Below are 15,232 nucleotides of genomic sequence, written 5' to 3' on the forward strand. Positions count from 1 at the left end.
GTGCGTCCACTGAGAATGGTTCTTCGCTTTGCGCGACAACCTGAGTTTCTTCCCCGTCTTGTACTACCCTGACAGGTCCATAGTTTCCTTCGTACATGAACTTTTCCACCGAGTTTGCTTCTGCGACAAAAGGCCTATGATCGGCCTGTACCACCTCAGCTTCACCTTTGTCATTCCAAAAGATCAGGGATTGATGGAGCGATGAGGGTATACAGCGACTTTCGTGTATCCAATCTCTTCCTAGTAGCACGTTGTAACTAGTAGGATCGTCTATTACAAAGAAAACAGTGGTCCTAGTAGTTGTCCCTATAGTTATGTCCAATGGCATAACTCCCTTAGCTGAAGTTGCTCCTCCATTGAAGCTAGTGAGGATGACTTCTGTAGGAATCATGTCACCCTCTGTCTTTGCGAACTTCCTTATCATCCTAGATGAAATGGTGTTTATAGCTGCTCCATTGTCGACGAGCACTTTTGCCACTGGGACGTCGTTAACTAGAGCTTTAACGTATAATGGCCTCAAGTGTTTAGTCAATTTCATGGCTGGCCGCTTAAAAATAACCTTTTCGGCAGCTTCTATTTCTACTTCCTGCTTGTTTTCTATCGATTTATCCCCCTGTGATAAGTCGATGTGCACTATATCACGCTGATCCTCTGTCTCCTGAACTTCCTTCCTACTTCTTTCTAATGCTTCCTCATCAGTTACCCAACCTGTGGGAGGGGGTATTATTCTTGGAGGTGACCCATACTTTTCAGAGCGAGGCACTCTCTTCTTCCTTTTGGGTATCCCGTACAGTACGTAGAAATCAAAAGGGCGCCCAGATGGTTCCCCCAACAAGTCTACTTCGCGAACTCCCTCTCGATGTAGTTGCTTTAACAGAGTATTGCGCGATACTCCTCTTTTTCTACTTTCTGATTCTAGGTCGATTTCTTCTTCAATGTTTGTCATCCCGTCGTCCTCTTCATCGTTGTAGGCCTCTCTAGAAGTCTGGCCTTCTTCACATATCAGCACACAAGCTTCTCCTTCGTTGTCTTCCCTCTCTTCTTCTTTTCCTTTATTCTTGAATTCATTGGCTAGTAGGTAATTATTGGCCACGACAGGAGGCAACGTACCGAATTGGATAGTAAGGGGCTAGTCTGAATCTTCTTCATCCCTTTTGTCTTGCTCAAACCTTGATCTCCCAGAAGAAGTTTCTGGCAGTTCCTTCATTGATTCATCTGTACCGGTCTCTTCACTATTTTTGAGGACATTTTGATTTACTACCTTGAGTAGTTTAGGCGCTTTAGGATGTGGCATTCCCTGTTGCTGCCTCATCATCCGTCCGTAGTTTCGTTGAAAACGCCTTTGTTGGGTCCTAGTCATCTCATCGAAGGGTATTGCCCTTCCTGCATTGTACTGGAATGAATGCCATACATTTGGCCGGCGAGGTTGCGGCCTGAATGTTCTTCCATTACCTGCTGGCCTGAACTGCCTCTCAAAAGGCGGACCTCTATAGAATGATGTACCTCGCCCTCTACCAGGCTGAATGTTTGGGAAGAAGGTAGGGCGATGAGGATGCTGCCATGTCCCTGGTTTCTCCGTATTTCCATTCACTTTTCTTTTACACCTTGCACACAGGACATCTTCGTCCTTTTTTGGTTCTTTTCCCTTGATTCGTTCAAAGACGCTGGGGTGTGGTCTAGGATCCTCTTCTCCATCATCTACGACCAACTTGAATTTTGGCAACTTGTTTTTGAATCCAGATGTTACCATGTTTACTCCAAGTGGCTGTGGGAAATGATTTTCATCCACTGCCATCTTTTTCTTATCATCGAACGTAATTCGTCCTGATTCAATGGCATCCTGCAATACATGACGAAAAACCAAGCAATTCGTCCTGATCGTATGATTCGTCGTCGATGGTATGAATGTCAAAATTTGGGTCTTTGTAATAAGTCCCTTTACTAGAATTTTTTATTTGTTCTTCCTCTCTTATCAGTCATACCTAATTACATTCGCACTCAACTCAAAAAGGTCAGAAAATTCCTTGTCCCGGAACTTCTTTTTTAAATCAAAGCTCAAGCAGCCCTGATCGATCTTGACAAATTCTTTTTCGGCTAGAGGTACAAAACACTTGCTTCTTACTGTCTTGAACCTTTGGAGAAAACTTTCTGCCCATTCGTTTGGCATTTGACGTAGATTCGCCAAATCAGCCAAAGTGACTTCAGACTCAGTTTTATAAAACTGAGCGTGAAACAACTGTTCCAATTGTTACCATGTTTGAACAGAGTTCGCTGGCAAGTTGATGAACCAGGAGAAAGCTACTCCTGTTAACGAACTAGGGAAAAGCCTCATTTTATGGTAGTCGGTTACATCACCACTTTGCAATGTGAATCGCCCTATGTGTTCTAGAGTAGGCACTTCTCCTAAACCGATAAACAATGAGAATTCTAGCACTTTGTACCCTCTAGGCCATGGATATGCTTGGTCTACTCAATTAGGATATGGCTTTGTTTACGTCGGCCTAATGACGTGACGCACCCTAAAAGCCATCTGATCCTGTACGATTTCCATAATCTGGTTCCTCAACATGACGTTGGGGTCATATGGAATTTCTATAGGTTGGTTAACCGGTTGATTTGCATGAGGCCTAATGTTTGGTCCTTGATTGACAACAAAATTACCATGATTAGGGCAATTACCATTAGCCTGAACATCTATTCCCTCATTAACACGTGAAATATTCTGTCCATTGTTTAGGACATTATCTCTCACGTTTGGATTACCCCCCAAGATAGGCATACCACTACCATTGTTTGATTTGGCACTGTAGTACCCCTTTAGTTTGAAGTAGAGGGACCAGAAAGCGGTTCTACCCCTGATTCGGATTTAGGACCGAGGGATTATGTCCCACAATTGTCCTAGTTTGAAAGTGATTTGTAAGAGGTATAGCCGGTTGACATATCTGGCCTACTAACATATTCATTGTTTCGTTCAACGTCTTTAGTTGTTTGGCCATGTTGTCATAGTGTACATTCCCATTTTGCGTAAATCTTTCCATATTATGAATACTTCGAAGATTTACCTGTTCAACGACGTTGTGCGTGAGTTCTCCAAGTAATGCACGCATGGTTCGAGGACTCAACTCCGTCATTGGTTCGTAACGACTGTTAATGCTCTGATTCTGTCCATCTGTTCGTGGAGAGGCATGCTGCTCCTCATATCGCTCGATCACAGACTGGATTCCTCCCTGACTTGCTGCTTCTTTATTGGATCTCTGAGGCATATTGTTTCACCTTTTGTACTTTCAACACCTAACACCACTGTCCCACTGGGCGTGCCAAATTGTTTCGTGCGGGTTAGCAACTAACAATTAAAAAGGATCAGAGGATTGTGTGAGGGACAAACCTCTTGAGACAAAGTCCCAAAAATGGGTGTTCTTTTATTGGCGATGACTTTACAATTGGAAATTAAAAACAACGTGCCTCCAAGGGGCGCAAGCACACGAGTTACTGAAAGAAAAGTGTTTAAGTCTAAGTTAAGGAAATGAAAATTACATGTTCTCTGTTCGAGAGTTTTTGATTCGTTCCCTTACTTCTATGTCCTTTCTCCCTTTTATACTTCATGGATGATCTCTTTGTGATCAACCGCCCTAAAAACTGCTTGATCGTCCTATAACTGCCCACTTTCTTCGTAATGGCCAACTTGTCATGAAAACTGCCTTTTTTAACTGCTGCCATTACTTTTCATCGTTCAATCGCTTTCGATTGAATTCTTTGAATCGTGGAACGTGATAGGGCTGCTTTAATAACTGCTTTGATAACTGCACTTCTTGATATGTTTGTTAAGACCTTGGGCGACTTGAAGGTTTGGGCGAGAATAGAGTAACAGCTCTGGGCGACTGTATGACACTCCATTCGCTCAAATTTTGGGCGACTTGCAAACTTGGGCGATGGCGTTACCGCGTTCTTGGGCCTCCTTATTTGGGCCTTCATCTTGATTTGTTCGATTGGGCTTCGTTCTTTGGGCTATCTGATTTGGGGATCCTCCAATTGGGCTTCACTCCTTGGGCTGTTCGATTTGGGCTGAATTTTTATGTGTCAACACTATGTTACATGTAGGAATGTAAAGGCGTAATCAACCACTGGTGAATGTTCTTTTCAATATATCTAAAGTTTTTAAGAAGCAAATGTGTGTAGGTTTCATTGCCACATTTTTAGTGAGATGGAAAGGTTTTGTTCCAGGTATAACAGTAGAGATATTTAATTTCTATTCATCTGTTATGTGGTTATTTTCTCGTTGATCAAAGGAACCATGAGGACAAAAATGGAGAGAGGTAATACAAAACTGGGAATTAGAATATTGGGCAAATAGAATTACTTGTCAAGAAATTGTACAGCAACTGAGGTTGAAACGAAATGTATTTTGCTTGGAAATAGAGAATAGATGAGAACGTTCTTGAAATTTTTTATTTTAAAAGACTAAAGCCCAGAAATTTGATGGGATTGAGAGAGTTGTTGCAAGAAAGAGAAGGGCACATGGAAACTGAGAAATTTTTGTGTTACAAGAGTTGTTAAGTTGTGAAAACAAAATCAAATTTATAAAGCAAGTTGTGTTCTGCATATACACTACAGATGGGAAGCGATAGTGTTGCATCGAGACATTTGTTGGAAACAATTGAGGGTTGGAGATGAAACCAAATTGAAATCCAGGAACAAAAGTTGAATAAATCAGAAACAATCTTTATTATTGAAGGCCCGTACACATTATCGTTGTTCTCAAACATTATTTGCCCCCTCTCCGATATTTATGAGATTTTTCAGGGTTTTTCGACAAATGATTTGTAGGATTGATCAAGCCTTGTCGTAAAAAATACTAAAACACAAAGTATTTTCCAACAAAACTTGAAGAATACGAAAGAGAAAATTTGAATATGAATAGAAAAAGAATTTTTGATTTTTTGTTTGTGGAATAATTTTGGATCTCAAGTGTTTTCAATACTTTATGCCTTGAACATTGATCCCATATATATAGACCTTGATCAGATGCACGAAATGGTGCCAAAAATTAAGTGAAAGGCCACATTTCAACGGCCATTAACGACTAAAAAAATAAACCCATGCGATCGCATAGGCTAAATCTATGTGACCGCGTGGTTGAACTCGCGGCAAGGCCTTTATTCCCTTTATACACCCATACGACCACATAGGTATTTAGCCTATGCGGTCACATGGGCCAAACTCATAGCCCCCATTTCCTTTTTATTCCACACACCTTCACTTTATTGGGTTTGAAGAACAATTCTCAACAATCCCCTACTTGTTCAAAAATCGATAAAGTCTCATATTCAAAATTATGTAATACTCAAGCATAAGGATTAGATATATTTCAATTTGCATCTAATTATAGTACGTTTCAAACAAAGTAAAGTTGGAATCAAAGGTAGTATGAAGTTTTGAACCAATTATTCAATGTGACAGTATCGATAATAACACACACGAGTATCACGCGTTCTCAAGTTTCTCGAAACTCACTTAGCGCTATTATGGCCTTGGGCTCATCCTTTTCAACAAACTTTTAAGAGAGAAACTCCAATTTTCTATTGAAGCGTCAACTCCAACTCTCTATTGAAGCGTCACCACCTCGAAGTTTGTTTATGTAAAGTTATTTCAATATCTTTATTACTTTTAAAGATACTTGTGTTTTAGTAGTGAACTTCATTAAAAGTTGTAAGCTCAACCCTCACTTTAGTAACAATCAATATTATTTAATTAAGAGATGTTCTTTGATCCCAAAGTTATCTCATAAAAGAGATCCTTAGGCCACTCAACCTCTTTCCCGATTTTTTATAGTACTACAAATTTGGATTCCATTGTCGAGTGTGTTATACATGTTTATTTCTTTGATTTCCAAGAAACAACATCTCTTCTTGGAGTGAACATCCAACCTAAAGTAGATTTACTTTCACCCATGCTAGATATTCAACTAGCGTCGGTCAATCCTTTCAATACAGTCGAAAATTTAGTATATTGTAGGTCTAAGTTCTTGATTTTCTTTAAGTATCCAAGGACTTTTTCAATGGCTTTCTAATGATAATTGCTCGGATTGCTAGTAAATTTATTAAGTTTACTTATTGCATAGGCTATTTCTAGTCCTGTGCATTGAATTGCATACATAAGATTGCCAATAACACTTGTATATTTCAATTGCGCAATTGTCATTCCATAATTCTTTACAAGCTTTGAACTTGGATCAATCGAGGTACTATACTCCTTTATGTTTAAATGTTTGTACTTGTTTATCATATTCTCGATATAATGTGATTGACTTAGATGATAACCCCTATTAGTCTTTGTGACTTTGATACCCAAGATGTATCCACTTGTTCAAGATCCTTCATTTTGAATGTGGAAGATAGAAACCTCTTCGTTTCTTCTATTCCGTCCATATAATTACTCATAATTAACATGTCATCAGCATAAAAGCAAAAAAATGTTATATAATTATCACAAATTTAAGAGTATAAACATTTATCAACGCTATAATGTTTAAAACCAAATGATAAAATTGTTGAGTTGAATTTCTTGTATCATTTCTTAGGTGCCCGCTTCAAATCATATAATGATTTCACCAACTTGTATATCTTATGTTCATTTCTAGGTAGAGCAAACCCTTCTGACTATTCCATGTAGACTTTCTCATCGAGATCCCCATTGAAAAATGTCGTCTTGGCATCCATTTGATAAACATACAAGTCATGTATCGAAGCTAATGCGAATAATATCCTAATCGATGTTATTCTAGCTATTGGTGCATAAGAGTCAAAATAGTCAATTCCTTCCCTTTGTCTATAACATTTGGCTATTAATCTAGCCTTAAAGGTATTGAGAGAGCCGTTAACATTCTCCCTTCTCCTAAAACACCAATTTGCATCCAATGATTTTGGATCCGGATGGCAAATCGACAAGTTTCCAAATATTAGTTGACATTATTGAATCCATTTCATCCTTAATTACATCTTTCCAGAAGATACTATCATGTGAAGCCATAGCTTCTTTATAAGTTTTAGGATCAATTTTCACCTATAAAACAAAAGGAATTGTTCTTACAACAATCACCATATTTCCTTCTATTAAGTAAAAGAAGATAAGTTGAGAATCAATTTCATCCGATCCCAAAGGCTTCTTAACCTGAGTTCTCTTGCTTCTTCGTGGCTTACTAGACTCATCATCATCTTTTGAAGACATCTCATGTTGTGTTCCACTTGAGCTAGGGTATCTTTGATATTTTCCATCAATTCATTATTCGGAGATAACGAATTTTCAAAGAACTCTACATCGTTGGATTCAATAATTACATTGGTCTCCAATTCATCAACCTATAAGATTTGCTATTGCTAGCATATCCAACAAACGCACATTTAATGTTTCTAAGACCTAATTTAGTCCTATTAGGATTCATGTTCTTGCAATAAGTAAGATACCCTTATACTTGCAATGTTTGGTTTTCTTCCTTTCCATAATTTGTAAGGAGAAATCATTATATGTTTTAAAGGAATCATATTAAGTATCCTAAATGCACTCAACAAAGTTTCACCACATAAGTTAAACAACAACTTAACATAAATAAGCATGACATTGATCATTTTTAACTAAGATTTTATTTTTCCTTCAACCAAAACGTTTTGTTCAGATATTCTAGGTGCAGAATATTGGTGAATTATGCTATTATATTCACAAAACAAGTTAAATACGCTACAGAGTACTTATCACCTCTATCACTTCTTAAATTTTTTATTTTCTTTCCTAAATAATTTTCAATTTCATTCTTATATATTTTTAAACACGTCAAAGGCCTTGTTTTTATTTTTCATCAAGTAAACATATGTATACATAGAGTGATCATCAATAAATGTAATGAAGTACCTATTTCCTCTTCTAGTCAACATATCATTTAGTTCACAAATATCAGTATGTGTTAATTCTAAGATACTAGAGGTCATTTTCACACTTTGATAAGGCTTTTTAACATTTATATTCATTATTTTTATCATATGAAATCAAGTTACATTTCATTATACGTTTTATAGTACTTTTACCTATGTAGCCTAATCTAGCATGTCATAAAGAAAACGAATCAACAATATATATATATATATACAAAATTGGTTTTATTATCATTCAACTTATCAACAGTACACAATTTGACCATTCATTTACTAGAACAGCATTTTCCAATAAATTTCCCGTTAAGGGATAATACAAGTTTAACGGACTTGAAGACACTTTTAATGCCTAGTTTTCTAAGAATTTCCACTTAGTATGTTCCTATTCATATCAGGAATGTGTAGTACATTTGTTAAAGCAATGATTTTCCCGGAAGTGAAGATGATGTCCACAATTCTCTTTATAACCACTTAGATCGAACTTCATTATCCATTTGAATCTCTTGGTCTCCATCCACTTCATGGTGTGTTTTGAACAAAGATTTATTATATGATACATGTACAGTAGCACTAATATCATACCACCACCGGAGAACCATTTCCTTGATTGCATTTATTCGCTTACGGTGGCCACTATTTTATCTTCTAGGATGGAATTTACCTTACACTTGAAGTTTTTTCATTTTCGGTATCTAAATTCTTTTGCATAGTGTCCAGATATTTCACACACGAAACATTCACCTTTGGTCTTCTTCTTGGACTTATTGAAGTTCCTTGAAGGCTTCATTTTGTTGAATTTCGCAGATGGTTCAATTTTCTCCACTGTATTGGTTTTGGAAGTTCCTTCATAAGAGTTCTCACTCTTATCTGGCATTCTGGACTCTTCCTCAATCCAAAGATACTTTTGTAATTGTTCTAAAGAGTAATCTTCAGAACTATATATGATCTTCTTATAGGGGTGTCAACGAGCTAGCACCGAGCCGAGACGGCTCGGGCTCGGATCTGGCCTTTTTAAGGCGAGCTTTTTTTGCTCGAGCCGAGCCGAGCAAAAGCTCGACCAAAAAAATATTGCTTAATCTGAGCTTTCAGCTCAAGCCTTATTGAACCTAGCCAGGCCGATCAGGCGGTTCGATTTTTTTAATACTTTCCCCTCTTAGCTGTCTGTTTGGCAGCTAAAATGCCTACCAAACAGGCAGCAGATTGATGATATATTTTTTTTTATAAACGAGCCGACTTAGGCTCGAGCCTACTCTTCAAAAGGGAGCTTGGCTTGAGTTTTTTTCGGGTCGAACCACAGGTGGCATGCGCCGATGAGCCCGATTGCCATCCCTATCTTCTTCCGGTATCATTTCCAAGTTTTTGAAAGTTTAGCAATTATAGCCCTACTTGAAAGGTCTCTAGGATTTCAATCTTCACCGTTTTTAATTTGTTGACAATCACTTGAAATTCATGTACTTGGGGAAGAAGGAGGATATGCTCAAGACTTAAAATCAAAATATTTAGAGAATAGGATTTTCTTGGTACCTTCTTCTTTCGCTTTATACTTACTCTCCAAGCCATTCCAATTCTCATTCGCCGATGTTGTGTTTGTATATGAATCATACAAACGATCTGATAGCGCGTTAAGATTGTGATCCGGGCATATCAATTCATCTTCTTGGGTTTCTGTCTTTCGGCCTTTATTGCTTCGGTGTCTCCATTTGTTGGTTATGGTTACGACGTCAAATCTGGATCTAGAATATAGAAGATTTTCAACACAGTAAGAAGAAATTTTAACTTGTCTTGCCATCTTATGAAATTTGTACCATCAAAGCGAACTAAATCTTGATTCATTAATTTGATTGTAACCATCGTTGTTTCACTCTCCATTGAGAGATAACGTTTGATATTGCTGGAAACAGTTGAGGGTTGAAGATGAAACCAAATTGAAAACCAGGAACAATGATGAACAAATCAGAAACAATCTTTGTTATTAGAGGCCTGTACATGTGATCGTTGTCATCAAACGTTATTTGCTCCCTATCCGGTGTCCATGAGATGCTTCAAGGTTTCTCGACAAATGTAGGATTGAAGAAGCCTTATCGTAGAAGATACTAAAGTACAAAATATTTTTCACCAGAACCTGTAGAGCAAGAAGGAGGAAATTTGAATATGAATAGAAACATAATTTTTGATCTTTTGTTTGTGGAATAATTTTGGATCTCAAGTGTTTTCAATACATTATGCCTTGAACATTGATCCCATATATATAGACCTCGACTAGATGCACGAAATGATGCCGAAAATTGAGTGAAAGGTCACCAGATTCAAAATTTAAATGGTCGCTGACGGCTAAAAAATAGACCTAAACTTATGAGACCGCATGTTTGAACTTGGAGCAGGGCCTTTAGGCCCTGCATACGCCTATGCGACCGCATGGGTATTTAAGCCAAACGCATGGCCCCCATTTTCTTTTTATTCCACACACCTTAACTTTATTGGATTTGAACAACAATTCTCAACAACATTATGGGTAGCATTGCGTTACTATCAATAAAGAAATGAAAGCGTGACTTGGTAATATTTGGGTTAGCTTGAATACATGACAGGGTGGCTGGTATAGCACAAGTGGTGGGTAAGAGTGGGGTACTTGTCAACCGAGGTGGTAAGGAATGGCCGGCGATCCAGCAATAGACCGAAAATCAGACAAAAAGTTAAATAATACTGAGTGATAAATCTGATGACAAAGACATGGGTATATATATATCTCGACAAGATAAAATCCTAGAAAACTTTGTCCATGTATCCACAAATATTTTCGCATTAGTCACATCCTTCTACATTTGAAGAAATCAGACGGGGATTGTCATCTTTTATTTCACTGTCTTGGTCCCATTACTCTTGTAGAGGGTAGGTGAATCTGATAAATTCATGCAGCGGACACCAAATTTATTATTACTGTTTGGGAGTAGTAATTATGGCATAATCTATACAAGAAACCAGTTGAAATTAGGATTGCAACCAAAAATTTTATTGAACTCAATATTAAGCAAGAACTGTAAAAAAAAGTAGAATATACATTATCCAAAACTGTTATAAAATTCACACCACTTCAACCACCGTTCGATGCAAATTAGGAAAGCTTTCTGTCAAATCCACAGTAAGCATCGAGGCCGTTGGCCGGGCGGCTCGGCCGGAATACCCAGTCGACAATGGCGGCGTAGATGTCAACCGCTCACAAATTCTCAGCCACTTGGCTTCCATGTATCGGTGTTTCCGCCATGGCGCCATGTGCATTTTCTTCTCCTTCATACATTTTTTGCCAGCTGAGCACAAAATCTTCAATAAGGCAAGTAGTCTTTCAATTTTTCCAACAAAAAATTCAGGTAGTTTTCGAATTAGCTTGTTGTATTCTTCGTTTGCTCTTGCCATTTCAAATTCTGCACGAAAATTCAATTCGATAATAACCCTAATTTCCCCTTTGTTCGAGCTGGATTTCTCTCTTACGTCCAAAAATGTGTGCTCACCTGCAGTATTAATTCACAAGAAAATAATTAGAATCAATATTTTGATGAAGATGTCTCGCCTGGGCAAAAAATGAAAGATTTTAACTTCTTATCGTCAAAATTTTATACCTGATGGAATATTCAGTGAACTTCTCCACTTGGATTTGCAAATTGCACCATCAAAACCAGCATTTTGAAGGCGGCGGCACACCTCTTTCATCAAACAATTCCGGCAGCCATTATTGAATTGTCTTCCGCAGCCGCAAAAATTCCTAGTTTGTTGTGCTTCTTTTTTTGTCTCCTTAGTTATACTACGAATTCTTGACTCTAATGAACTTGTCCTGCATAGTGTATCCTGTACAAAATAACAAATCATAAGCATTACCATAAATAAATTGTTCTAGAAATACCCATCATTCATTTTCTTTGTAATCGAATCATTAGGGTGAGTCGGAATCTAAGATCAGACTTTAAACTTATTAATTTGTATCAATGGAGAAAAAGAAATATATCAACTTACTTGTAAAAGCTGATAATGAGTCTCCCAGAAGCAATTATCTTCTGCATTCCCATTTCCATTTTTCTCCTCCTCTTCACCGTCTTCTTCATTTTCGCCATCAAAACTCACCGGCGACAACCCTTCACACTCTTCACTCAGAAACTCAAAAACTGTGTCCGATAAATTTATGGCCGCAGGGTCGCCGGAAAACTCAATTTCGCGACTTTCACACATCAGAATCCGGTGATTGATAGGAATTCTAGCCATTACTCTGGCCATAGCGTATATATAACCTTACTGTGTTTTAGTAAGGCAGCTTGATTGAGCTGTTCAAAAATATTTACTTCCGAGTTTCAACAATCAGAGGAACTGGCTTTATAAATCATGGCGTTGAATGTATGGGACCCATTAGTCCAACGTGGACATACCAGCATTGATCCACATGGTGAAAATTACGTTAGGTTACCCAACTTTGAGCCAACTTTTGTTTCAGTACTTCACTTTTTTTGTTCGAAGCTCAAGTTTTGATTAAAGTTTAAATCTAGTCACTTAACTTTTTCCCCCCAAACTAAGTTTGAATTTAATTTCAGTTGCTCTGATAAAATTCATAAAACCAAAAATAAAGAAATAAAAAAAAATTATGCCATCCCCAACGTGACGAGATGATTTTTAAAGAGGATTTCATTCAGCACTTGATAATTGGTTCAACAAGATTTAAATATGCCCTTATGAAATGGAATTCATGACATTGAAATGCTAGTACAACCAAGGTTATGTAAGTTGGAAATATGTTATTATTGTATAATAAAAAATGTTCATACTATCCACGTTAGAAAATATTTTGCCACATAGTAAATGAAGTTAATTTTTATGACTAAATCATGAGAATTAGAAAAATTGCATGACCAGAGTGCTAATTTGTTAAAAGTCCCGTGACATCTAGTGTTTCTAGCCTGGTGCACATGAAGATTCAATGTGGCGCGTGATGATTGGGTGACTTCAATCTGGTGGTCCAAATTGGAAGACCAGACAGCAAGGATCCACGCCAGTACGGGTCAATAATTCTATCTGGATATACTCGAATATTCTAAAATTAATATTAATGGCTTTTTAAATGTCATTATTTGTTGCTATCCTGTCGTAATCATGTGGTGTGGGTCAAATAGGACGTGGCGGAATCTCGGTCGTTGATCACTTAGGTTTATCCGATGACGTGGGACCGCCTTGTCTGCCACCTAACGTCACTTCAATGTATGGGTGTGATCATACGCGGCGTCTTGCCCACGGATTTGCTTGATGGATAAGTTCCGGAATTTGCCCATGAGATTGTGAAATATCAAGAACGAAACAAGGGATATTGTAGTCATTGAATTTGAGCAATTATTCTCCTGTTGTTGGAAAGATTTTTTTTGGGCAGCACAGGGAATAAGAGCTTCTCCGTACATCGTTATTCACAAAAAATTTAATTTCATATCTTAGGAATCGAATCATTACACTGCGGCTGTCAGCAAGGCTGATAATATTTCACTCTCATTCTTTGCACCACTGAATTATGTCTCGGAGGCGATTAAATTTACTTATCTAAGTTGGTAAGTTTGTGGTCTTATTTGATGTTTCAATTTATTAAGCTCAAGCAGTGGGTGGATTGATAAGCTCATGCATGATTAACTTGATTTATCAGTAATTTAATATTAATTAATCAGAAGAAGAAAAATTCAATTATTTGTTTTGATTTGACAATTAATTTGCCCTGCAATTATTTCACACGACATCGAGTCGCTACGCAATATGGCTTATAAAACAATTATTCTGAAAGGAAACTTTTTGATAAGCTCAATAATGAAAAAGTTATAAAGAGGTTTATTAAAATAAGCACCCCGTGATTGGTGCTAATTAGATTATTATAGTAGTAATTTAATGGAAAAAGCCCCAAGTATACGGAATTTTGATAGAATTCTTATATATACTATCGTGGCAATATTTGATTCATTTGTTGTTTTTTTCATCCTCCAATGAATCCTCACCATGTGTTTTCAATAAAAAATTTCAATCAAAATTTTATGTACTTGAAGCATGATTGTAATTTAATATATATGTTTGTTTGGCTAAATTTTAATAAAAAAAATTGAATTTACTTTTGCACAAACATTTATTTTAGTAGTGTTTAAATAAGTTAAACGTCAAAAATTTCTAATCTAGCACGATTTAGTTTGTGCTTAACTATGACACAAGTTATTGTTGGGTTGTGTCATGTCCTCAATAAGAAATGTGCATGATGGTACTAGTAACGTTTTTGATCGTATCTAAAAGTTACTTTTTCAAAAAATAAAGTAGGTTTTGTTAAGGAAAAAAAGGTTGTGAAAGTTATGTGATTAAGCAAGCATAGTTTTCAGACAATAATCAGGACAACGATGATTAAGCAAGCATAGTTAAGGAAAAAAAAGGTTGTGAAAGTTATGTGATTAAGCAAGCATAGTTTTCAGACAATAATCAGGACAACGATGAAAAAAAAAAAAAAAAGGTTGAGAAAAGGAAAGACACAAAAACATATATGATAAAGACTAAGTGGGCACATTCAAGGCTGTGATCGAAACCAATTGCAGAAATAAAGATAAGATAGAAAATGAATAAACAGAAATGGATGAAAAAATATGGATTAGGATGAGTGAGTTTGACTGGAAAGTGTATATCTTTGTCGCATGTCCAGCTCTAAAAGGAGACAAAGTGCCACCCAATTTGGTGTTTTTTGCTGCAATAAAGATAATTACAGGCAAGTTATTTTTGTTGTTTCTGGAGTTTGAAGTTACTCCTTCGAAAACAATCCGACAGAATCACCTGAATGTAAGAATTTGATCAACATGATCTAAACAGTAATTCGAGCCCACCGATTTCACGATATTTCCTTAAAACGAATTTGCTGCCTTCAATTGTGCTAAAGGCGTCCAGCAATCGTTTTCCAGGATAGAACGAATTTCCGTCTCCTACGGAAGCAGCACTGTAATCTGCAGGAGTTCCAACGAACTCAATGAAGTGTGTTTTACTTCGATATAATATCAGAACGAGAGAGAGGGAAATGAGATGCAAAGCACAGAAAATTTGCAATGAAAATGGTGTGAATTTTCTGGTAAAAATGCTGGCTATTTATAGACTTGTTCGTGGTCATTCGAACAGTCATCACCTTTCAGACAAGCCTCAAAAATCCGAACAGACATGCTATTCTTAAAAGTTGTGTCTGTTAAGTCGGTTAACAGTCGACTGTTTGGTCGGTAAACAGTCGAAACAGTCGACTGTTAAAAGAAAATAAAACATCCGGAATAAGCCAAAAT

General features: G+C 37.1%; 1 protein-coding gene across 1 annotated transcript; it reads right to left on the reverse strand.

The window, feature by feature from the left end:
- Positions 1 to 10,904: 10,904 nt before the first annotated feature.
- Positions 10,905 to 12,251, reverse strand: LOC111402342. Its single transcript, XM_023030571.1, has 3 exons — positions 11,928 to 12,251; positions 11,537 to 11,762; positions 10,905 to 11,428 (listed from the first exon to the last, which is right to left on the reverse strand). The coding sequence occupies exons 1-3, from the start codon at positions 12,183 to 12,185 to the stop codon at positions 11,004 to 11,006; spliced, it is 909 nt and encodes a 302-aa protein (XP_022886339.1). The 5' UTR covers positions 12,186 to 12,251; the 3' UTR covers positions 10,905 to 11,003.
- Between the last annotated feature and the right edge of the window lie 2,981 nt (positions 12,252 to 15,232).

This window comes from Olea europaea, chromosome 10 (assembly GCF_002742605.1).
Source record: "Olea europaea var. sylvestris chromosome 10, O_europaea_v1, whole genome shotgun sequence".
Taxonomy (NCBI): Eukaryota; Viridiplantae; Streptophyta; class Magnoliopsida; order Lamiales; family Oleaceae; genus Olea; species Olea europaea.